Source organism: Miniopterus schreibersii, assembly GCF_964146895.1.
Source record: "Miniopterus schreibersii genome assembly, chromosome: 10".
Taxonomy (NCBI): Eukaryota; Metazoa; Chordata; class Mammalia; order Chiroptera; family Miniopteridae; genus Miniopterus; species Miniopterus schreibersii.
This window is the reverse complement of record NC_138110.1, coordinates 52,439,523-52,464,126: the sequence shown is the minus strand read 5'-3', so window position 1 is coordinate 52,464,126 and position 24,604 is coordinate 52,439,523. Positions and strand designations below refer to the sequence as shown.

Below are 24,604 nucleotides of genomic sequence, written 5' to 3'. Positions count from 1 at the left end.
TAAGGGATGCAAATCATGATTTGCAGTGCTCCTGTCAGTCTGCGGGTGCGTGGCTAGCGTTCTCTAGCTATTGGAGAAAATGAGTGCCCGTCTGGGAACCCCGTGTGTGATTGGGTGTGACCGTGAGGGGCGGGTCCCACAGGCTCAATAAAGAGGGATGGGCGTCATTTCCCGCTCTGTCGGAGAGCAAAGACGCCCCCAGCCCGTTTTACCCGCTCAGGCCTAGGGTTCCTCCTGAGCTCCGTAGCTGGCCACCCAATTGGCGCCGACCTTGAAAGCATTCTGGGCCCACGCCAGCCTGCAGTCCCTCACAGTGTGACCTCTGACCCCTGGTATCGATCCTAGGGCCATCCCCTGGCGTGGGCTGAGGGGGCAGCCATGGAGCTGGGCAGCTGCTTCAAGACCTATGAGGACTTCAAGAAGTGCTTCAGCGCCTACAAAAAGGAGAACAGGTGCTCCTTCATTCTCAGGGACCGCGTCTCCGTCCGCTTCCACAACCTCAACCATGGCACCGCCATCCGTGAGGACATCTTGTAAGGGCGGCGTAGGGGTGGGGCAGGAGGGTGGGGGGGAGGCCAGGAGGCCGGACCGTCCCTTGGTGGGCGGCCTGTAGGAGGAGGGCGTGCAGTTGGGCCCTGTTTCTAGAGCATTCAACAGGCACTCATTAAGGACCTGCTGGGTGCCTGGTGAAAGGAGCAAAACCTTCACAGGCATGAGGTTTTGACCACCCACTCCACCTTCCCTCACTCACACTCCTGCATTCACAGCTTTCCTGAAATTCATAACTGCAATTTGTCCCATTCTCTGAGCACCTGCAGTATCCCAAACACAAAGTATAGCCTTCGCAAATGCATAAAAATGCCTTGGTGATAATTTCCTTCATCAGTCTCCTCTTTACAAAGCAATAACTCGGTCAGTTGTTGGTTAGTTCCCTTCGTTCGTTTGTTCATTCATTCATTTGGTTTCTAAATAATTATTGAGTTCTTGAGATTGACAACCGTTTTTCAAACACTTTCAGTGTCGCATCATAAGCAGCATTCTCTAGTCTGTACAATTCTTTACCCCACATACAGAGAATTATAGATAAATGTTATTTCTCCCATTTAGCAGATGAGAAAACAGGCTCAGAGGGTTAGAAACTCAAATGCATTCAGGGCTCAGGTGAAACAACCCAATGGAAGAAAGTTTATTTTTAATTTTACTATAAGGAACAAGAAGGAAGAAATTAAGAACCAACACCAGGTCTCTGTGCTGGGGACAACAGAAGCGTGCAAGGGGCAACATGGAGAGCAGCACTATCTAATCAACTCCAGCCGAGGGTTGCCATGTGGAAATAAAGGTCCAGTGTTGCTAGAATTTGGGGCAAGACAAGTGAATTCAGGCTTTATGTGACTCTGTCCACTTTTTACAAAATGAAAATCAGTTCAGTTTGTAAAAAGGGGACAAACTGAGGGTCAGAGTACATCTGAGACCTCTGTGTTGAAATCTTTGACCAAAGCTTTCACCTAGGAAGGCAGGCTGTGTTCTTTCCGCTGCTCTGAAGCCCAGTGCTATACTGGGTACAGATAACATAAAGATGAGTAAGAAACCAGCCTACCCTCAAAAAGCTTAAGGTGGGATAGCCCTGGCCAGTGTTGCTCAGTTGGTTGAGTGTCATCCTGTGCACAGAAAGGTTTGCTGGTTTGATTCCAGATCGGGGCACATGCCCAGGTAGCCAGTTCAGTGAGTACAGAAGGCAGGGAGGCAGCTGATCAATGTTTATCACTCACATCGATGTTTCTTCCCCCCTTCCTTTCTAAAATCAATAAAAACAGATTTGGGGGGCGGAAAGCTTAACGTGGGATAGAGTTGGACTCCAGTAAACTGACTAGTATGTGGTAAGTGCTTTAAGAGTCGTGCAGAAGAAGTGACAAACACCTGGAAGTAGAGAAAGGCTTTATTCATGCTGGAAGTAATGGTTCCTACTGGGCCATGAATGAATGCAAAGGGCTAGAGTAGGAGTTCAGTGGTTAATTATTGAGTAGCATGGAGGAGTGTGACCAGAAGTTACTGTGCAGGAGTCATGAGGCAAAGGTACAGTTGTGTGACCTCCTAGCACTTATCACAGGCTGTGTTCTTACACTGACTACTGAAAGAGGCAGCAGAGTACCTCCCTCCCCATATGCACCTCCGCCCAGCCCCTTTGCCTGGTCTGTATTGTGAATGGGGGTGGATGGGGTGGAGTGGGGGAGCATGAAGAAAAAAAAAGGTACAGATGTGATGTGAAAGAAGGTGCATATTTGAGAAACAGGGTTGGACGCCATGCTTGGCAGGAGACGAAGTCAGTTGGAGCCTACTGAAGAGTCTTTAGGTGCTATTGTGAGGTGTTTGGACTTTATCCTATGCCAGTAGCATCTTTCTAAGCAGTGAGGCTAGCACACACACATGCCCTGCTCTCAAGATACTTACATTCTAGGGCAGATAAATGCAGTGGCCTCCCATTGCCCTCAGCCTGATGTCCAAGACTTTAGCCAGGCGCACCAGACCGTTGATCATACTCAGCCCTGTCCCAAGCCCAGAGCTTCCTGGTTATCTTTATTATGTCCACCTTGCCCATCCACTTACCTTAGCTCACGTTTTCTCTAATGTCAGTAATTTTGTACACGTCATATCAGTACTATATATCCTGAATTACAATTTACTTAACATTGTTCTTTAAATTCAGTTTTAATATTCAAAGAAACCTGTTTTAGAACCAATCTAAGCAATAATATGTAAGAAGTAACAGTGTAGTGGCCTCCAAATGGGATATATTTATAAACAACTGTTAAAATAAATATTCTTGTGCAAGCTGATGCTATTTTGGACCTCTTGTGGGAAACTAATTGTGACTTTTCCTTCATACTTCAGCATACTTTCCAGGAAGGCTTTAACTCCCTGAAGATTAGGTTAGATGCTCTTCTGTGTTCTGGCAGTACCTGTTGCAGCTGTCCAGCACCTGTTACTCCTGTTACAGCATATTTTTGTTTTGGAATACAGTTTACAGAGGTTTCCATGGGTTGGCTGAGCTCTTCCAGGGAAGGACTATGATTTACATTTTTTGCGTTCTCACTGATTAGCATAGTGCTACTGAATAGGGTCAAATCCAAACACCTCACAGTTGCACATAAGCACCATTCAGGCAGACCATCCCTAGGGTCTAGCACAGGCCTTGGCCCATTGCAGACTTTAAGTAATTGTTTAATGAATGAGTCATCAAGTGCTACACATGATTCAGTGAAATAAGTGCTGTAGGGACTCACTAGAGAGAAAATCAGTTTTCTATTTGGTGCCCTAACAAATTACTACAAATGGAGTGGTTTAAACACAAATTATCTTATAGTTCTGTAGTCAGACACAGGTCTCACTGGGCTAAAATCTAGATGCCAGCAGGGCTTCATTTCTTTCTGGAGATTGTAGAGGAGACTCCATTTCCTCGTCTTCATGGTTCCCTTCCTCCTCCATCTTCAAAGCAGCAATGGCTGGTTCAGTCATCACAACACATCACTTTCTCCTTGTTTTTGTCATCCCATCTCCCTCTCTGGCTCCCCTCTTCTACTTTTAGAACCCTGTGGTTATATTGGGCCTACCCAGACAATCTAGGATAATTTCCCTTTTTAAAAAAGTCAGCTAATTAACAACCTTAATTTCATCTGCAATCCTAATTCCTCTGTCATGTAACCTACCATATTCACAGGTTCTAGAGTTTAGGAAGTGAATGGACATCTTTGGGGGACCATTCTGTCTATCACAGGAGGATTAACTTTGGAGAGAGAAATGGTGTGAGTTCTTACACATGTTAACATCATGTCCTTAAGGCAGTCAGGAGCCCTGCTTAGCTAGAAGGAAGATTTATGCTGGAGCAGTGGAAAAGAAAATTGAAGGGACTCAGATACCCGATTGGAGGGTTGGGATTAGTTTCATTCATTTTTGTTCTTGAAGGTTGAACAGTTTAAAAAATGAATTTGTTGTTGAGTGTTTGATACAGGCTAGGGCCAAAGTAGGTTTACAGTTATGAGTACACAGTTTATTCTTATATTAGTATTTATTAATTATGGTATTATTTTACATACAAACTGTTTTTTCATCTTTAAAGAAAAAAATTTTTTCAAACTGTACTAAAGGGTCTAAAAGTCAGTGTCCCTTCCACTGTGTTATCTAGAGGCAATCACTGTTACCTTCCTGAGATACAGAGCCTGAACATGCATATGCCTCCTTTTTTTCTTTAACAGAAGTGGCTGCATACTTGCTTTTCTCACTTATCAGTGTATTTTGGAGATTATTCCACATCATTTATTCCATTGTATGGGCATTTTAATTCATTGATTTTTAACAATTGTTAACTGAAAACTTACTCCATGCTAGTGCCTGGAGATATAGTGTTGAAAAAGATTTGTCTGTCATCTAATCAGGGAGACAAATATTAAACTTCAATCACAGAAATAATTATTTCCTTAAAATAGTAGCTAGTGCTCCAAAGAAAAAGTCTGGAGTGCTGGATGGGGGATGACAGGGAACATTAATCTGGTGGGTAGGGTGGGAGTGCTGGTTGATACTTGATACCAGTGCTGGCTCTAGATTAGAAGAAAACAGTCATCCTTGACATTTTGCAGAGTTTACAAAGCACATTCACCTTCATTACCTGACTTGGTCCTCAGATTAACCTTCTCAGAAGTAGGTTTTATTATTCCCATTATGAGTTAATACATGTAAAATGCTTACACAGTGCCTAGTACATAGAAAACATTCCATAAATATTAACTGCTATTATGATAATATTATTATGCAGCTGGGGAACAGAGCCAAGAGAAGTTAAGTGTTAAGAGTACTAATAGTTTCTACTCTCTGCTTCACATTAAGGCTCAGAGCTTCTGAGTTCCATTTTCTTGAGCAAAAGGCAGGAGACAGGATAGATATAGTAAAGGGGAGTCAGGAGCAGAGATTAAGGTTTTCAAGAGCTGGAAGAGGAAAATAGTAAGAGAACCTATGGCAAAAAGCACCCCACCTTCAAAATCACCTGGTGTGAGCCAGGGAAGTCTGAATTTGGTACAGTTACAGCCAAAAGAAATGGGAATGGGCAGAAAAGAGGGGACATGGTAGAGCAGGGAGTAGGATAGGATTTCAGGAAACTAGTACCTGTAAGAAAGCACCCAGGTGTTAGAACTGAAAGTCGGACCCAGCCTATTTATTGCCAGAGCTCTTAACAGCTTTGTAATTCCAATTGTTTATTAATTCATTCAACTAACTTTTTTTTTTTAATGTATCTTTATTGATTTCTGAGAGAGGAAGAGGGGGAGAGAGAGAGAAACATCAATGATGAGAGAGTCATTGATCGGCTGCCCCCTGCACACCCCCAACTGGGGATCGAGCCCGCAACCTGGGCATGTGCCCTGACCGGGAATCAAACCCCAATCTCCTGGGATCCTAGGTCGATGCTCAACCGCTGAGCCACGCCGGGCTGGGCTCAACTAACTTCTAGTAAGAGGTAAAATGTTTACCTCCAGGTGTTGAGCTGGGGTATAAAGATGGGTAAATTGTGGTCTCTACCCTTGCGGACAGTAGACTGAGCTAGTTGATGAGGAAGTGAATTCATGAGCAGCCCAGGCCTTTAGCAGGGACAGACTGACTGTTGGAGTGTTGTGAAGAACACCCTAGTACACTGTGTTGGGCTTTTTTTCTTTTTTAAATCCTCACCTGAGGATATTTTCTCGGTTGCTTTTCAGAGACAGTGGAAGGGGTAGAGAGAGAGAGACACATTGATTGAGAGATACATCGATTGGTTGCCTCCCACAAGCACCCCAACCAGGGCTGGGGATCGAGCTTGAAACCGAGGTATGTGCCGTTGGCCAGAATCAAACCCGGGACCCTTCAGTCCACAGGCCGACACTCTAACCATTTAGCCAAACCAGCCAGGGCCATAGCTACCTTTTTTAAACATCTTTTGGGATGCATTCCAAACACTAAGAACTTTACAGTCATTGTTTTATTTAGTCCTCATTACACCCTTTGAACTGAGGGTAAGCCCTGTTATGAGTTTTCATTTTCCATGTATCCATAGTCGCAAGGCTGCGTAGGAAAGCAAAAATAATAACACAAAAATCTTGCTAATATACTGGCCACTTATAAAATGAGTCAGTACTTAATCATTCCTTCCTGCTTATCCCTACCAGCCCCATCAAATTCTTTGGTAGTCAGTTTCTGACTAATGAATAGATGTGGTAAACATCAGGGTGATACAATGCAAATAAAACTGATTGCAGACTGAAATTACACATCTCCCAAGAGCTGTAGGACTTGAAGTCCTTACATCACCCTCAGCCTTATACCAGTTAACAAATGGAGAAGGGAAATCAAGCAAGGATCATGATATGATAAGAGCTTGAAAAGCAAAAGATTTACAAAGCAATGTGGCAAAAAATTAAATTAGGCTTTTAGGAAACGTGATAACGCCCAGGAATATTATGGTAAAACCAAACCAACCTTTACATATTGCAAATGTGAGACAGAAGGGGGAAATATACTCCAGGGGTCGGGGGGAGTTGACACTTTTAAAAATATATGTATTTTATTGATTTTAAAGAGAGAAAGGAAGAAGGAGAGAGAGAAAGAGAGAAACATTGATGTGAGAAACATCAATCGTTTGCCTTCCCCAACGGATCAAACCCTAAGCCTGGGCATGTGCCTCGACCAGGAATCAAACCAGTGACCCCTCGGCACGTGGACTCTCCTCAGCCAACTGAGCCACACCGGTCAGGGCAACAAATGACACTTTAAATCATTCTTTGATTATTCTAAGATTTGCCGTATAGCTGCCATTATCACTTATGTTTTGTTAAATACATTAATTTCATAGTTTTAGTCTCAGTTTTTAAAGATAAAGTTCCATTCAAACCTTTTTTCCTACTATTTACTGTGAAATGTTGTTTCTGGAGATGTTTTTGGCTTCAATTAACTGAAAACCCTGACTCAAAATGCCTTATTTCTTAGAAGCCCAGAGGTGGGCCTTTGAAGGGGATTGTTTCAGTTGCCCAGGCTTTTTGCTCCTTTCCACTCTGCTATCCTCAGGTCTCAGCTTTGCCCTCAGGATGGCTTCCCACAGAGTACAAATGCAGGAGTCACATCCACAAGAAAAAGCCTTCCTTGGTTTCCTGCTGATTTCCTTCCATGTATCTTTGTTCAGAATTGGGTCAGTCTCCATGCCCATTCCTAATAAGATTACTTTAATGGGTTTAGACTAGGCCTGAAGTGGTTAACTATATGGGGGAGGTGAATGGCTTTCTGTTCTGAAGGGAAAAGGGGGCTAAGGGATCTTGGGTGGCAACCAACAGATCCTGTCAAAGCCTTTTAAATGAATTTGCTTTTAGTGGTACTGATTATTCTTGGATCAGGTACTGATTATTTATAGACCAGCACCCTTGTTTTTTTCATGTTTGTAGATTAGGATTTGGAGGCTTCCCCAGAGGAAGTGAAGTGACTTATCCATAAGTTCACACAACTAAGTGTTAAAGATGAAATTTAAATTAGATCTTCTGATTCTGAGTCTTATATAACTTTCATAACTTAACTTATATTGTCTAAAATGGCTTTACTCTGATTATAAAATATTGTGTGCATTGCTTCAGGTGCACTTTATGCACAACAAGGATACAAATCTTTTTCTTTTTTTAAAATATATCTTTATTGATTTCAGAGAGAGGAAAGGAGAGGGGGAGAGAGAGATAGAAACATCAGTGATGAGAGTCATTGATTGGCTGCCTAGTCCTCTCAACCTGGGCCTGTGCCCTGACCAGGAATCGAACCCCAAACGCCTGGATCCTAGGTCGACTCTCAGCCACTGGGCAAGGATACAAATCTTATGTGAAATGAATTAGAAGCTTTAGTTAATCTGTTCCAATCCCCATAGTCAAGATGAATGCTATTCAGTTACAGTCAAACCCCTTGGTTCTGGAATGCCTTCCATCTCAAACAATTTGGTTCTTGACCAAGTTATTAACAAAAAAAAATGTCTCCATTGTCAAACAAAACTTCAGTTCTTGACCGACAACCCTTTCGTTTTAATACCTGTGTGATCAGTCACCCATCTCTCAGGTGACAAAAAAAAAGGAGAGAACATGAGAGTATGAGTAAGTTTACCCTTAAACCTCATGTTGGTAACATCTTAGGAAATTGTGCTGTGAATATTTTTATGCCTTTTTTTGCTTTTATTGCTGTTTATTATTATTAAATATGTATAGTAAGTCATCATGGGTCCTGAGAAGGTTAGTGATAGCAGCAGAGTGAAAAGGAAAGTTGTGAGAACAACGGTAGAGCTTAGACATGTGCTGTGTATAAGAAAGGTTAAAACAAGGAATCATTTGGGGGTCTGGAATAGATTCATTCAATTTACATTATTTCTAATGGGAAAAAATGATTTGATTTTCAAACAAGTCACTTCTCGAACAGCCTTCCAGAACGAATTACATTTGAGAACTGAGTTTCCACTGTATAAGTATATTGCTTGTACCTCTGTTTAATCATTCACCACTTAATCTTGACTTTACTGGCCATCTATTTTATAATTTCTTCTGTTCACTAGACTGAGAATAGAGACTATCTAATTGGTGTATGTAGCCTTCGGAGCAATTAACAGTGTTTAGTACATAGTAGGACTTACTAAATGTTTGAAATTAAACAAAGTACTTGTCCAAAGTTATAGTTAGTAAGACTAATAGTGCTAGTACTAGAAGTCAGGTCATCTGACCAAACTCTCCCAGTGATCTTCCCAGCATTCTACTCATGTTATAGGAAGAACTTTCTGTGTCATACACACTCATTAATGTCATTGAGTATGTGTGTTTACAGCACCTAGTCTGTGCCTGGTGCAGTGCCAGGCACTGGGAGTACACTGGGGACACAGATAGATAAGGGAATACGAACACCTACAGAGTAGATTAGAAAGAATCAGCAAGATTGTCTGACTCCCTTCCTCCAGGTCCTGGTTGAGTGCTCTTAGATATAAGCATGCAAAAGGAGATTTTTAAAAGTACAATCAGCCTTCCATATCCATGGGCTCTGCATCCGTGCATTCAACCAACCACAGATCAAAAATATTTTTGGGGGGAAAAAGGTATGTTGTTGCTGACATGTACTATGTTGTTAGGCCTATGATGGTTGATGGTTGTGTCTGTACTCAACATGTACAGACTTTTTCCTCTTGTTATTCCCTAATCAGTACAGCATAACAACTATTTGCATAGTACATACATTATGTTAGGTATTATAAGTAATCTAGAGATGATTTAAAGTAAACGGGAGGATATGCGTAGGTTATATGCAAACACTGTGCCATTTTATATAAGGGACTTGAGCATATGCAGATTTATTTATTTATTTTTTAGTTAATCGTCACCCAAGGATGTTTTTTCCATTGATTTTTAGAGAGAGTGGAAGGGGGGAGGGGAGAGGAAGAAAGAGAGAAATGTTGATGTGAGAGAGACACATCGATTGGTTGCCTCCCACACGCACCCTGACCAGGGCCAGGGATCAAACCTGCAACCCAGGTAAGTGCCTTTGACCGGGAATCAAACCCACAACCCTTCGGTGTGTGGGCCAGTGCTGTAACCACTGAGCCACATTGGCCAGGGCAAGCATACACGGGCTTTATATTCTTGGTATTCCTGAAACCAATCGCCTGCAGGTACCAAGGGATGACTGTATAAAACCCTATCCCTGTCTTGAAGGGAGTCTTCACTTTAACCTGGGAGACAGAAATAAGTACAGATTAAAATAACTACAGTGCTCAAAGAATCCTTACAAAAGAATGTGTACTTCAATGTATATAAGTTATATCTCGATAAAAAAGCTTAAAGAAAGCAGGAAGAAAATAAAAGCTTCAACCTAGTACCCATCGAGTTTGAAAAGCATGATGCCAGCAAGGACAGTATGTTTAGAGATCTTTAAGGAAGTTATTGAACTTGAACAACCAGTGTGTTGAGGGTCAAGTTGAGTAGGGTAAAAGGAGAATTCAGAGAAAGGAGAAATATTTTGAAAGAAAACAAGCAGCATAATGGTTAACTACGCAGACTGTAGCCAAGCAGGCTTAGTTCAAATCCCATATCATTCAGTTTTAGCTGGAGGGTTAAATCCCAGATTCTCATCCTTGAGAAGAACCTCTTTATGCCTGGTTCCCCATCTGGAAAATTTGGATAATAGAACCTTTTTTCATTGTATAAAATTATGCATGTTAGAGACTTATATGTAGCCTGGCATATAATAATCCTTAATACATGTAGTAGTGGTAGGAAAGAATTTAAGAGACTTGTTGCCCTGGCCAGCATGGCTCAGTGGTTAGAGCATCCGCCTGCACACTGAAGGGTTACAGGTTCTATTCTCGGTCATGGGCACATACCTGGGTTGCAGGTTCAATCCTCAGCTCCAATCGGGGCACAAGTGGAGGCAACCAGTCTCTCACATTGAAGCTTCTCTCTCCCTTTTCCCTCTCTCTCCCTCCTTTCTACTCTCTGAAAATCATTGGAAAAAATATCCTCAAGTGAGTATTTAAAAAAAATAAAAAATAAAAGACTTCTTAACATATTGGATATAGATACATGGAGAAGGAGGAATTAAAAAGAATGCCAGTCCTGGCCAGGTAGCTCAGTTGGTTAGAGCATTATTCCAACACACTGAACCCAGTCAGGGTAGGTACAAGAATCAACAAATGAATGCATAAACAAGTGGAGCAACACATCGATGTTTCTCTCTCTCTCTCCCCCTTCCTCTCTCTCTCTAAAATTTTTTTTTTTTTTAAAAAGGAAGAAAAAGAATACCAAGTCATTCTTTTGGGAGATACAGTCATTACTGGAACCAAAAAAGGCAGAAAGAGCTTTATGGTTGGGACTCATCAACATCTTTCTTTGGACTAGCTTAACAAACGTGCTAAGAGCACATAAAGTCAACATAATTTGATGAACTAGAGCTATGCAAGGATGTTGAGCCATCCAAAGGGCAGGGCCCAACCTAAAGGCATAGGGCCTCCTTGAACATATGTAATAAGGATATACCGAAAATGTAGACAGTTCAGTGATATCCTCATGAAATTTTATTTGTAATAAATTACTTATCTTTGTAGCTGAAAACTCAAATAAGTTAATTAATTAAATAAAGGCTTGGGGAAGTCTTCCCAGAGAAGGTGATGGTTGCAGATGGTCCTGAAGAATGAGTAAGCTTCAAAATGAAGGCAGGTGAGAAGGACATTCCAGACTGAAACAAACACAAGCAAAGGCACAGAGGTGAGACACAGCATAGTGAATGTGGGAGGCTGTAGACAGTTGGACTACACAAAAACAAGATGGTAAGGGGGTGACAAATGAGGCTAGAGACATAGGCAGAGGCCACACCGGAGTCATCCCTCACTGGTTGTGCATACTACAGGGCTCCTCCAGTCCCTTCCTGGCCCCAAGGTGGGCATGGTGTTGCTGGCCCAGCACTGTGCACACAGCAGGTGCATTTTTAGCCCTGGCCCCCTCCACCCTGTTATTGCCATCCTGGCATATCCTGTTTTTCTAAGCTTGCCCTACAGGGTGAGCAAGCAGTACCAGCTGGATTAGAGTGTTTGGAAAGGGGTTGGTGAAATTCCCAGGCTTTGTCATGTCAGGCCAGGACCTGAGATTCCCCCCCCTTCTTGTCTTTGGGCTGGGGCACTCCCTGAGGAGGCAGGGGCATGACCAATTCCACCCACCAGTGGTCTGTGAGTCATTTATCCAGCAGATGTTTGATGAAGGAATAGCGAGTATTGTGTTAGGTGCTTGGAAAACACTGAGGAATAACTCAGTTGTGCCACTTGAAGACAGCCCCATCCAATTGGAATGTATTGCATAAACACCCAGGTGAATGTCACAAAGCATAAGAGCTGTGATAACAGTAGCTGACTTTAATTTAAAATAATAAAAGACCGAACCAGGCTCTGGGCTTAGTATTAGATCTGTGGCTTATTTAATTCTTTATTTGTTTGTTTTATAATTAACATTTATTAATGGGATGGATAAATACAGATTGAGAAACATACTTGACAGTAAGATATCAAACTGATGTTGCATAATATGTATACAGCGTCCTTTTTAAAAAACTTTTACGAAGAGCCCTCACTGTAACAGTCACTTCCATCCTATCAGTCACATAACAGCAGTAGAGACACCAGCAGTAGCATCCAGAACTGAGATGCCCCAAGGAGGACAGAGGCAACAGCAGAATAATATGCTGAGACAGGACTTTTAAGAGCAATACAAGGAAAACAGATAAAAATGTCACCACAAAATTGTACCTGAGTAACACAGATTGGTAGTGTTTTACTTTTTTTTCCCCCCCTTCTTTGCTCTTTGGTCTGTTAAGAAAACAGACAATTTTAGGTGTGTGGAGTAAGGTAGGGGAAAGGTCAGTCTCAAATCCAGAAACCTAGTTTAACACTAAGTTGGGCTGCTGCATTCTTTTCTTTGGGTGCTTAACCCAGCCGGCATCCCCATCTTGTAATCAATTCCAGTGTGATCAAGCACTAATCAGTTCTGTCCTCAGCTTTCAGCTGAAGACTTGCTGATAGCCTGATGGAGACATACTTGCTCTGGCTTCAGCTAGCATACTGGCAAGCATCCCTCTCCACACTTAACATGGCAACAGAAAACCCAAGAGTTTCTCTCTTCTTTCCATTCAACCATGAATACACACACAGTCATAAAGGGGAAGAGTAGACACTGATTTTTAGTAAACATTCTTTTTCTTTCCCTCCCTTTTCCAATGCCAAGTTTGTATTAAAAACTTTAAAAACATTAAAATGGAAGGGTCTCCCACTAAAAAATAATTCTCATTCTAGACCATTCTATCAGGATTATAGTACCATGCTTGTTTCAAACTCACATCCACAGAGGGATAAAAAGATAAAATAAAACTTGACGGTGATACCACGTGAACATTTCTTAAACCATCAGGAGCAAATACTCAGTTAAAAGCTGTGTTAAGCAGCGACGTGAGAAATCTGGGGAGTTATCAAAAGTCACTGAAAGCTTAATGAGTAGGACTGCAGGGGGCTTATTTCTCACCACGCAAAGGGTTGCATAAGCTGCTTAATTTTCAACAAACCCAAGAGAATACTATTTGTATTCCAATTTCAAGATGTTCTAGAATCTCCCTTTTTCTAGTGTTAGTATCAAAATAACTCATCAACAAAAGAATAATTCTTTAAAAAAAGTAATCATTTCCCAAGTTTCCACAGCTCCTATGTTTTTGTGGGAAATAGTTAAAATCCAGCCACATTGGGATAAGACCCCTCTAATTGCCTTTGTCCAGAAGCAAGGTATGAGGGGTGTGCATTTTCATTATGGCGAATTAGGTAGCAGAGGCTAAGGACATCCAGCACTAATGTTATTATGATTTTATTTCTGTCTTAATCCATTGTTGTTTCCAACTGGAGATTTAAAATTTTTTCTGTCAACACTGGTGAAATGTGGCCTATTTAATTCTCATAACCCTAATAAGAGAGTTTCATTTTATGATGAGGAAACTACACACAGAAGTAAAGTGAATTGCCCAAGGTCAAACAGCTTCTGAGTGAGGGAGCTAGGGTTCAAATCCAGCGGTCAGCTCCAGCAAAACACTGCTTAACCACTAGGTATCCTGCTATCCAGAGAATCTGCTAAGCCTTTTATTTAATTTATATTTTTAAGAAATGTTTTTATTGATTTTTAGAGGGAGAGGAAGGAAGAGGGATAAAGAGATAGAAACATTGATGAGAGAGAAACATCATCCATTGTAATCTAAGCCTTTTATTTTAAATAAATGCTATGAATACAGAGAAAGGAGTAATCACTGTGACTTGAGGGATCCACAAAGGCTTCTGGGAAAAGGTGGGACCTTATTTGGGCCTTGAAGTGTGTGTTGAAAGTTGATAGGAAAAGAGAAAAAGCAGATAACCAATTTAATTACCCTTCTCCTTTGAATCATCACGTTCTGCCTAGAATGGGAAAACCAACAGGGACTTTAAAGATTATCTAGCCCAGCGGCTCTCAAAATCTCTTAGGATGTGGACATTTTTCTTTAAATGAAAGGTGAACAGAGATCTTCTTAGAGAAGAGGCCCAGAGATAACCTCACTACTGAAGGCCACTTTTAAAATTTTATTTAATTTTTAATCCTTGCCCGAGGGTATGCTTTTCTTTTAATTGATTTTGTATTCTTTTATTTTTTAAAATATGTTTTTGTTGATGTTAGAGAGAGAAAAACATCGATCAGCTCCCTCCTGCACACCCCCACCTGGGGATCAAGCCCGAAACCCAGGCATGTGCCCTGACCTGGAATCTGGCAACCTCTTGGTACATGGGACATTACTCAACCAACTGATCCAAACAGACCAGGACTTTAATTGATTTTAGAGGGAGAGGAATTGGGGGGGACATCATTCGGTTGCCTCCCATACATGCCCCGACCTGGGATAGAACATGCAACCTAGGTATGTGCCCTGACCAGAAATTGAACCTGCAACTTTTTGGTGTATGGGATGGCACTCAAATCAACTAAACCACCTGCCCAGGGCAGGGCCACTTTTATATTTGTTGTCTGGAGTAGGCAATGGCTCCCAAAAGGCAGGAATGAAGGGGACATTTTAAACAGTAACCAGCTAGGTACTCTATTACCTCTTATCTGTTTTCCGTTGTATCTTGCCTCAGATTGAATTGTTGGCAGCTACAGATGGGCAACAGAGAGTGAATGAAAGGAGTTGGGACTTAGGACTGCTGTAGATGAAAAGGAGGAGTTTTAGTTAGACAGGGTTTTAAAGAAAGAGCTGCATACTTTGAGATTGGAGAATGAATGTAAATCTTCCTTCCCTACATCCTACACTGCATTGTGGTCTCCAGAAAATAGATCAGTCACTGTAAGTCCCAACAGGGCCTTGTCTTAGAAAAGGGGTGGTCAGCACCTTTCTCATTGTTACCTCTACCTTCCCTAGATATGTGCAGGTGAAATTTGTCTGTATTCGGACCCAGTCAAACAGGAAGAGAGCACCAGAGGTGGACATGTGCCCAGCATACTTGCTCCTGCAGTACAGTGAGAGACTGGATAGACTGTTTATCAGTGAACTCAACACCCAGCATATACATGTTGACTCCAAAACTGTGGATCCTGAAGGAGACACTGCTGAAGCTGAAAAGACAATATGCCTGCAGAAACCTGAGCCCGAGCAGCTCACATTCAAAAAAGACCTAAACAGGGCTGAGAGGCTCCCAGCTGAACCATCATTTTGCTTAAATAAGGTCCGAGCAGCCTCAAAGACAGAGCAGGAGGGTATCACTCCTTCTGACCTGGCCAAGATAGCAAAAGTGATGAAGAACTTTCTTAAGGTGGATGAGGGCTCCATGGCCTCCCTCAGTGTAGGCAACAGCCAAGGCCTGGACCGGCTCAGCTTTCAGAGCAGCAAGATGAGCAATCTGTTCGTCCGCTTCCCGGAAAATCTCTTGCTGCACCGGGTGGAGAATGCCCAGGGCCACATCCTCTATGCTTTCTTGGTGGAGAACAAGGAGCGAGAGGGTCGAGTGGTACACTTTGCTGTGCTCAAGGCCGAGACAGCCGCGTCTGTGGCCAAGATGCTGGGTATCTTCACAGAGTTCAACTCAGATTGGCCCAAGATCAAGGTGGTCTTTGTGGACCCGTCCTTCCCTCACCGAGCCATCCTGCAGGAAATCTTCCCTGCTGCCCGCATTCTCCTTTCCATCTACCACACAACCCGACTCTTAGAGAAGAAGTTGCATCGTAGTTCAGCAAATCCATCCTTTAAAAATCTCATGAAGGAAGCCCTGCGGGAAGCTGTGTTTGTCACCTCTGCTGCCAGCCTGCAGAATCTCTGTCAGATGTCCCAGGCCCTACTAGATGAGGAGCTCTTCAGCTTCCTGCAGGCCCACTGGTTCTCCTGTGAACTGCTGTGGTACATGCACGTCAGGAAGGGGCTTCATGCGTGTAACACCTACATGGACAGCCTAGACATCGTCACTAGCAAGGTGTCAAGCCTCTTTCGGGAACAGCAGTCCCTGCTGGACTGCATCCTCCGCTTTGTGGATTACATTGACTTCTTTAATACCAAAGGCGTGAAAAACTTGCCCACAGCTCCTCCCAAGTTAAAGAGAGCCCGGCCAGCAAGCATGTCACCAAAGTCCAAGAAGCCTTTTGAAATCTGTGGAGGGAGCCTCACCAGGCTCCCCATGAAAGAGACAAAGCCATACCCACAGCAGGTGCAGTTGGAGCAGAAGCCACAGGAGCAGCCCTCCCAGGGTGGCATGCTAGACACCTTGCACCAGAGTGGCTTTGAACTAGCCTATAAGCTGTGCTACAATGAATGGGAGGTGGTACAGAACTCTACCCACCTGATGGATATGGCTGGCTCCTCAGTGGACATTAAGCTGCTAGAGGACTCTCACCAGGTTAGCAAAGATGGTTGTAGCTGCAGCTGTTCCTTTCAACAACGGTACCACCTGCCATGCCGACACATTTTGGCCCTGCTGCACACCAGCCAGAAGCCTGTGGGTGAAACCATGGTTTGCCGCAGATGGCAAAAAAGGTACCAGCACCTTCTCGGGCCTAGTGGAGGGCTCCGGGACCCTGTTGTGGTTCCAAACACAGGCCAGCCTGGGAAGCAAAGGCGGAAGGACATGATCCAGGACCTAAGCAGGGAGCTAGCAAACCTGCTAATGCAGAGTGAGGGGCCAGAGCTAGAGGAGCGCTTTTCCACCCTGCGCAAGATTGTGGACATCTGGGCTCACCCTTACCAACCACCTGAGCCCTCTCCACAGCCAGGGGACTTTAAGGATGTGGGCCGCCTCCCTTTTCTCTGGGGAAAGCAGGAGGAAGGGGAGGGATTCCCTCTTGCTGGGGCCACGATTCATGATTGAAGCATTTGCTCTGGTGCATTGGACCACAAACCCCTCTCCTTGGAAGTCCAATAGCTCACAGTGGGCAGGACATGCTAGGGGTCAGTGTTTTAACCAATGTCTTCCTAGGTAGGGCTAAGAAGATTGTTACAGTAGGGAGAAGAGGACTCTGCTTTGTGACAGTCCTTTGAATTTCCCCCTTTTCTGCCCTACCTTTGGCATTCCGCGGGAGCCTCATTCATTATTTAAGGCCAAAGTTGTCTCCATGTTGAAAGGTCATTCCTCTTTCTCCCCTAATCCCTGAGATCAGATCTTACTCACTTTACAGAGATGGACCTGTGACCCAGGAGAGGGGGAGACAAACACCCAGTAAAAGGGCCTGTTTTCAGGGACAAAGGGAGGGAGGGTGATCCTTGACTATTGCTGCTCTTTACAAAGAATCTGTTATTTGTGTCTATTTTTATTCATATTAAAGGTTGTTTTTTTAATAAAATCAAATAAGCAAGGGAAATGTGTGGGAAGGAATCAAGTCTCAAATTCAAAGACTTAATCCACCACTTCCTCCTCTTCCTACCAACCAAACCTTTCAACATTGATTTCAGTCCGCCTCATATTCTAACTGGATGAGGCCAAATAGGGAGGAAAGAAACCTGAATCCTAGAATCAGCTGCCTGCAGCTTGCAGAACGACTGTGGAAAAGTCCCTAATTTCTTTGACCCCGGTTTCCTCACCTGCAAAAATCAGTGTTGGCCTAGTTTCCCCTCTAGATTTATATAAACAGAACATTTTCACCATAGTTATAAGCATAACGCTGACTTTCATCGTTGCTAGTTTGTCATCTTAGTCACCTGGAGCCTGGTAGCCCACCAGCTTCCTGGGAACTGAGGTCAAAAGGTGGCAATCAGCCTTGGTTCTTGCACTAGTTCACCGTGACCTTAACGAGCCACAGCGCCATTTTGCATCTCTCCGCAAAATACTGGGAGGGGTTGGCTGGGCGGCGCCAAGCTGTCTCAAGAAAAATCTGGGTTTTCTCAAACCCAAGGGTTGGGCTCCTGACCCGACCTGGAGGCGGAATTTGAAACCTGGGCCTGTTTCCCCGAGGCAGAAAGACTCAGTACAACTACATATTCACCCTTTCCTACCCACCCCCACCCCCACCCGCACCCCCACCCCCGGCCTTTGGAATTTGACTAGAAAAGAAAAAATTCACGAAACACTGCTATTTATTTTCCATTTCATTTTCGGCCGCTGAGGGAGTTTCCATAGTAACACCCCCTTCCAGTGGGTTCCACAGGAGGTTCCAGAGTTCCGGGCTCCGGGCTCAGACTCGCCTAGATGCAAATATCTTCAGGCTTTCATTGGTTGTCGCCAGCCGAGCCCCTCGTAACCCTGGTGACAGCTCCGCCCATGAACCGCCGGGCTACGATTGGTCCGAGCTCGAAAGACCTAACGTGAGCACCTCAGGCCATTGGCCCGAGGGACGAGAAACTGGCACCGCGGTTGGTGAGCCTAGGGGTCAGTCAGAGCCAGACACTGGGTCAAATAGGGAGACATGGCGACAGAGCCAGGCTGTGGGTGAGTGGTTTCGGAAGGGGTGGAGATGTGAGGCAACTGATGCTTACGGTCAGCCTGGACACAGCTCCCAAGCGGGTGGGAGGTTGACGTCTCTTCTGGCTCCGGCCGGACTCCGTATGAAATAGTCTTGACATCAGCATCCTCCCACCGGGCTAGAGGTGAGAGGTCAGAGGCCGCGTCCTTTCTCGTCCCTGGGTTTTGAAGCTCAGGTACTTTAGAAAGCAGTCAGGATCCCGAGCCAACGACTCAGCATTCAGCTACTTACAGGGTAATGTTGGGCAAATCACTTAACCTATTTGAACCTCAGTTTCTCATCTGTAAAATGGGGACAATAACCTGCTTTGGGGTCAAATAGAGGAAACATTTGACTAGAGCTTTGTTGTTCATGTTGGGATTTACATAGTGGCAGGAGAAGCTATGCACATTTGTTAGCCTTGTTTTATAGCTGAAGAGATGGAGGCTCAGAGGGATCTTGTGACTTGCCCAGGATCACACAGCAAGTTTGGGGCAATTGCATTTCTCTTGTATACACCAAGATCAAATGAAAGAATGGATACCAAGAAGTAATTTGTAAATATAAAGTGCTGTACAAATATTTGAAATGCCATTTTTTAAAGAAGACTATGCAGTACTAACATTCACACCCATTTAGATCTTATGGAACCAAATGGCTAGCTTATTAGTTAGGTCTCAGCTCCAATGTCATCCTTCCCCCAGAGAGAACTACCCTGACCGCCTTAACTAAAGTTTCCCTCCCCAGTTTACTGTTACCCAGTATTGTGGTCTTTGTAACCTTCATTATCTGATATATCCTTGTTTATTTGTTGACATGTTTATTATTTCCCCCAGAACAGTGCTGATACATAGTAAGTGTTCAATAAATATTGTCTGAATAATTGAAGAGCCAAGCCCCTATTATCTCCTTAAACCTCTGTTCCTCTCCATAGGCCCCTCTTTGGAACACGATCTTTGAAATACAGTCCAGCCTCAAGCCTCAACTTAGTTGGAGCTTGAGAGACTGAGAGCCTCCTGTACAGCAGCCTTGCAGAGAAGTATTTTTGACCTTGGCATCTAGACATCTCCCATCTCCCCCATGGCCCTAACAATGCTGAATGAGCTCCTCATTGAGGACCCAAGCCCACCTATACTGCTGTACCAAGTTAGCAAGACTGAAAAGTTAGATACCCTCAACTATCAGAGCTACGTTATGCAGGGCATCTTTGCCCATTTCCCTGAGATCTTATTTATCCACCGGACCTATAACCCAATGGGCAAGGTGTTATATACCTTCCTTGTGGATGGCCCTCGGGTGCAGCTGGAGAGTCATCTTGCCAGGGCAGTCTACTTTGCCATTCCTGCCAAAGAGGATGCCGAAGGCCTGACTCGGTTATTCCAGGTGTTCAAGATGTTTAACCCAGCCTGGGAGAGAATCTGTACTATCCTGGTAGATCCCTACTTCCTCCCTCTGCCCACCCTATCTATGGAGTTCCCCACAGCTGAGGTCCTGCCCTCAGCCTTCCACATCTGTAAGTTTCTCCAGGGCAAGTTCTATCAGCTTTCCCTCGAACAGCCTGTGGAGCAGGTGCTCCTGACCACCCTGCAGAGTACAATGTGCTCAGCCACAGCTGGCAACCTGAGGAAGTTGTATACACTCCTGAGCAACTGCATCCCCCCAGACCAGCTCCCCAAGCTCCACTCATACTGGCTGCTCAATGACCGCATCTGGTTGGCCCACCGTTGGAGAAGCCAAGCCGAGAGCAGCCACTACTTCCAGGGCCTGGAGGTCACCACCCGCATCCTCAGCCAGTTCTTTGGCACCACCCCATCTGTGGAACAAGGCATGACCTCCCTGCTCCGATACATGCAGCAGAACTCTCGAGACAAGGCAAGCTTCAGCCTAGGCCTGAGTCTCCAGAGCAATCGTGCCCCCTTGGATGTCAGCCCCCAAAGCCCCAAAGTGGAACAGTTGGTAGAAGCCTGCATTCAGAACTCCCTCCATACCATCTGCACGGAGCCAGCAGCCCAGCTCTGCCTGTGTGAGCTTGCTGTGGTCCAGAAATCTGTGCAACTCATTGGCTCTGGCTCAGAAAAGGTGAACATACAGATCCTGGAAGACACCCATAAAGTGCAGCCCCAGCCCCCTGCCAGCTGCACCTGCTACTTTAACCAGGCCTTCCACCTGCCCTGCCGCCACATCCTAGCCATGCTTGATGCCCACCACCAGGTGCTCCAGCCCGATATGCTGCCACCTCAGTGGACAGCAGACTGTGCTGCTAGTCTAGATGACATCCTGGACAGCAAATGGAATGAGACCCTGGATAAGCACTTGGCTGTAGCTCTCCTCACTGAGGAGGTGGGTCAGCTCTTACAACACTGCAGCCAGGAGGAGTTTGAACGGCGGTACAGCACCCTGCGGGAACTGGCCGACATCTGGATTGGCCCTTATGAGCAGGTCCAACTGTGATTACCCTGTGCCAAGAGATGCTCATACACAGGTACACACTCACGTCCTCCCCTATTCACACCGTTGTACTTCCATGGACCCTCCCTCCAGGACAAAACAGGGGTTTTCTATTCTACTCTAGACTGCTACCTACAATATGTCTAGTTTCCTGACAGGAGTCATCAGACCTTTTCTGTAAAGAGCCCAAAGGTAAATATTTTCGGTTTTGCTGGCCATATACAGTCTGTTGTATGTTCTTGGTTTGTTTTTTTTGTTGTTTTTTTTTCCAACCTTTTCAAAAGGTAAAAACGATTCTTAGCTCTGGGATCTTATAAAAACAGGTGACCCTGCTCTAAGATAAGAGATATAGACAGTGGGTGGAGATCAAGGTCTGAGATAACAGTTTCCCCAGTCATGAGATAACTTACAGAGGAAGAGGCCCCTTAGAGGAGCTGGTTCAGCCAGGTTCCCAGGCTTTTTACCATCCCCACCCCCTGCCCCATCCTGAGGTCATTAAAGTTGAATGTTGCCTACTCTAGCACTTGTCTAGTTTTTTATCTTGTGGAAGGCACTTTAGGAAATGTCATGGAAAGAATAGAGACTTTGGAGTCTGACACTACATGCAAATCCTGGTTCCTTACCTGCATGATTTTTGAGGCCTGGTCTGCCTTTTACTAGCTATGGGACTTCAGGCAAGTGACCTCTCTAAGCCCCAATTTTTCATCATGGAGATCCTCACAGCACTGGTAAGATTAAAAGAGTGGCCCTATTGGCGTGGCTCAGCAGTTGAGCATCTACCTATGATCCAGATCGCGGTTCGATTCCAGGTTGCAGGCTGGATCCCAATTAGGGGGTGTGCAGGAGGCAGCCGGTCAATGACTCTCTTTCATCATTGATGTTTCTCTCCCTCTCCCTCTTCCTTCCTCTCTCTCTGAAATCAGTAAAAATATATTTAAAAAACATTAAAGGAGTGGGCATATAATGGGCCTGATGGCCAGTGGGTGCTCAGATAAGTGTTCATTTTCCTTCCTTGCCTGTGGTTTCATCACCTGCCCTCAGCAGGCTAGGAAATGTAAGGCAAGAGGAAATTCACATTGCCTAGGACTTTGTACAAGAAATTTTGATCAAGTCCTAAAACAATACAAAAGAGGCCTCCACTTTCCAAGCAGGGTTCCCTACCTCAGATAATTTTCATTGTAATTACTGTGACAAGACTCGTCTCCTGGCTTAGTGGTATCTGACAAAACTTCCTGAGGTCTGGGCCCTGATGAAGGACTGCTATTCATTACAGTGGCTCAAACAATCACCCTATCCCCATCCCTGCCATAGGCACCCCCAACCCTGTCTGCCCAAAAACCATACGGAGAAGCCACCCTATGTGTCTAATGCTATTTCATCAGCTACAAGCAGGAGCCAGGAGGCTGGCCCCTCCTGGATCTCACTAGGGGCATCTGCCCAGAGGCTGTGTGGGCATGTGCCTGCCCCCACTGCACCCCCTCCACAGCCCCCTCTGGCTCCGGATGGGCCATCATGAAAGCTTGAGCCGCCCGGATCAGGTCCTCTTCCCGCAGGCCTGGGACCGGCACGGTGGGGATGCCAGCAATCATCATGGCCAGGGTAAGAATGCAGATGTCAGGCTGGGAGCCGGCCTCCTTACCCCCTGCCTCAGAAGGCTTCGGCACAACCCCTGGTGACAGCCCACATAGTAGTAGGGGCCCAGGCCTGCTGGAGCCACCCAGGTGGGGAGCTCTGCTTCTGGAGCAGCCATCCTCCCAGCCCAAGCTCTCCGGCTGCTTCACATGGGGGAACTTGTGGCAGTATCGGCCGTATTCCTTTTGCCGCAGTGTCTCCCATCTAGGCCCCCCAGGGCAGCCCCTGGCTTCCGGCATTGCCAGGGTTGGGCCCCAGGCCTGGACAGCAGGTACCACCTGCTCAGCTTTCTGGTTCAGTTGGCCTTGTCCACCAGAGGCCACCACCACTGGCTCTATAGGACTATAGGGGCCAAGAGATGAGCCTCTAGAAGCAGTCTCACCTGCAGAGACAGGAATGAGATGGGCTATTATTCTTGGTCTCTTTGGGGAGGAGGCCCTGAGGGGCAGGGCAGAGGAGCAGAGCACTGGGAAAAGGAGGAATTAAGACCAGCCTAAGAGGGTTGTCTAGTGGTTGAAAACTAGGTTTTACTCATATCCACACCCCCGGTCCTCTACACTAAGTGATGGAGAAGTGTTTGTTGAATGAATGAGTGAGCAAGTGGGTAGCTATTGGCAAGCATTTTGGTAATGGCTTTTCTGTGAAAAGAATTGACTCGAGGGCCAGCCCCAAAATGCTCAGCAGAACCTCCACCTCCCCAGAGCCAGGAAGCAATTTCTCAGGGAAAGTTGTACCCACGCCAGTTCTAAGAGCCCCTCTCTCACCTTGGCCAGAAGGCAGAAGACCTAGATGAGTTTGTGGAGACATGAAATAGGACATGGCTACCCCAAAGCCGCTGTTTGTGAAGGAATAGTCATCTGCCTCCTCTCCTACCCTCTCCACCCTTCTAGAATGTCACTTCATAGTCCCTCCCCTCTGTACCTGGAATCCACCTCACAGCATTGATCTGTTCATTCTAGAACCTCTGCAAGACAATGTGATGTGGTTAAAAGAGCACTGGACCAGGATCTGGGCATTCTAGGTTCTTGCCTTTACCTTGGGTTAGTCACCTGGACATTTTATTCCTTGATATCATCACCTGTAAAGTGGGGGTAATGACTGCCCACTACCTCACCAGAAGTGAGAAATTAAATGAGACCATTTGTATGGAAGCAACAACCAGGGATACAAATAATGGAACCTAGTGCTTTGTGCCTGTAGTGTGAGAGAAGGAATATTCTGCATCCATTCATTTGCTATGTGACCTCTGCGCTTCAGTTTCCCATCTACAAAATGAAATAGTTGGTCTAGGGCACTGGTTCTCACACCAGGTTGCACATTAGTTACCCTTGGGAGCTTTTAGAAATTCTGATGTCCAGCCTCATCCCAGACCAATTAAAGCAGAATTCTAGGGTCAGGCCTAGTTAACAGTATTTTTCAAAGTTCCTCAAATGGTTATAATATGTGCCAAAGTTGAGACCTCTGTTCTAGGGGAAACACTTCTCAACTCTGGCTGTACATTAGAATCTCCAGGGGAGCTTTTACAAAAACAATGTCTAGGGCCGGAGTAGGGTGAACAGGGTCGGGGGGGGACACACATCTGTAATACTTTCAACAATAAAGATACTTTTTTTAAAACAAAACAACGTCGAGGCCTAAACCTCCGACAAATCTAAGAATCTCTGGAGATGGAGTCTATCACTGTAATGAGTAGCCAGGCCAGGCTAGGAACCTCTGGTCTAAATAATGTCTAAAATGCTCTCTCTTGCCCTGGCTGGTGTGGCACAGGTGGTTGGAGCGTCATCCTGTGCACCAAAAGATGGCGGGTTCTATTCCCAGTCAGGGCGCATACCTGGGTTGTGGGTTCAGTCCTCTGGCAGGGCGCATTCGGGAGGCAACCAACTGAAGTTTCTCTCTCTCCCTTCCTCTCTAAAATCAATTTAAAAAATAAAATAAAATGCTCTCTCTTGCCCTGGTTGGCTAGCTCAGTTGGTTAGAGAGTCATCCCCATATACCAAGTCATCCCAATTCACCGAGGTTGTAGGTTCAATCCCCAG

The 24,604-nt window shown here is 45.0% G+C and overlaps 3 protein-coding genes across 3 annotated transcripts; 2 read left to right on the top strand and 1 right to left on the bottom strand.

Annotated features, from left to right (window-relative positions):
• Positions 1–175: 175 nt before the first annotated feature.
• On the top strand, positions 176–18,162 carry ZSWIM3 (zinc finger SWIM-type containing 3). Its single transcript, XM_081149633.1, has 2 exons — positions 176–533; positions 14,989–18,162. The coding sequence occupies exons 1-2, from the start codon at positions 379–381 to the stop codon at positions 16,919–16,921; spliced, it is 2,088 nt and encodes a 695-aa protein (XP_081005759.1). The 5' UTR covers positions 176–378; the 3' UTR covers positions 16,922–18,162.
• Positions 18,163–19,568: 1,406 nt separating this feature from the next.
• On the top strand, positions 19,569–21,150 carry ZSWIM1 (zinc finger SWIM-type containing 1; the record flags this gene model as incomplete). Its single annotated transcript, XM_081149638.1, has 1 exon — positions 19,569–21,150. The coding sequence occupies one exon, from the start codon at positions 19,569–19,571 to the stop codon at positions 20,937–20,939; it is 1,371 nt and encodes a 456-aa protein (XP_081005764.1). The 3' UTR covers positions 20,940–21,150.
• A 715-nt stretch (positions 21,151–21,865) lies between these two features.
• SPATA25 (spermatogenesis associated 25) lies at positions 21,866–23,450 on the bottom strand. The gene is made up of 2 exons (XM_081149640.1): positions 23,333–23,450; positions 21,866–22,950 (listed from the first exon to the last, which is right to left on the bottom strand). Exons 1-2 carry the CDS (start codon positions 23,385–23,387, stop codon positions 22,319–22,321), a joined length of 687 nt encoding a protein of 228 aa, XP_081005766.1. The 5' UTR covers positions 23,388–23,450; the 3' UTR covers positions 21,866–22,318.
• Between the last annotated feature and the right edge of the window lie 1,154 nt (positions 23,451–24,604).

What these genes read in the sequence shown, in the direction of transcription:
- ZSWIM3 (XM_081149633.1), top strand. Translation starts at nt 379, where the DNA reads ATGGAGCTGGGCAGCTGCTTCAAGACCTATGAGGACTTCAAGAAGTGC. An exon ending in GCCATCCGTGAGGACATCTT is followed by an intron (nt 534 to 14,988) that starts GTAAGGGCGGCG and finishes TACCTTCCCTAG; the next exon opens with ATATGTGCAGGTGAAATTTG.
- SPATA25 (XM_081149640.1), bottom strand. Translation starts at nt 23,387, where the DNA reads ATGTCCTATTTCATGTCTCCACAAACTCATCTAGGTCTTCTGCCTTCT. An exon ending in TCTTCTGCCTTCTGGCCAAG is followed by an intron (nt 22,951 to 23,332) that starts GTGAGAGAGGGG and finishes CTGTCTCTGCAG; the next exon opens with GTGAGACTGCTTCTAGAGGC.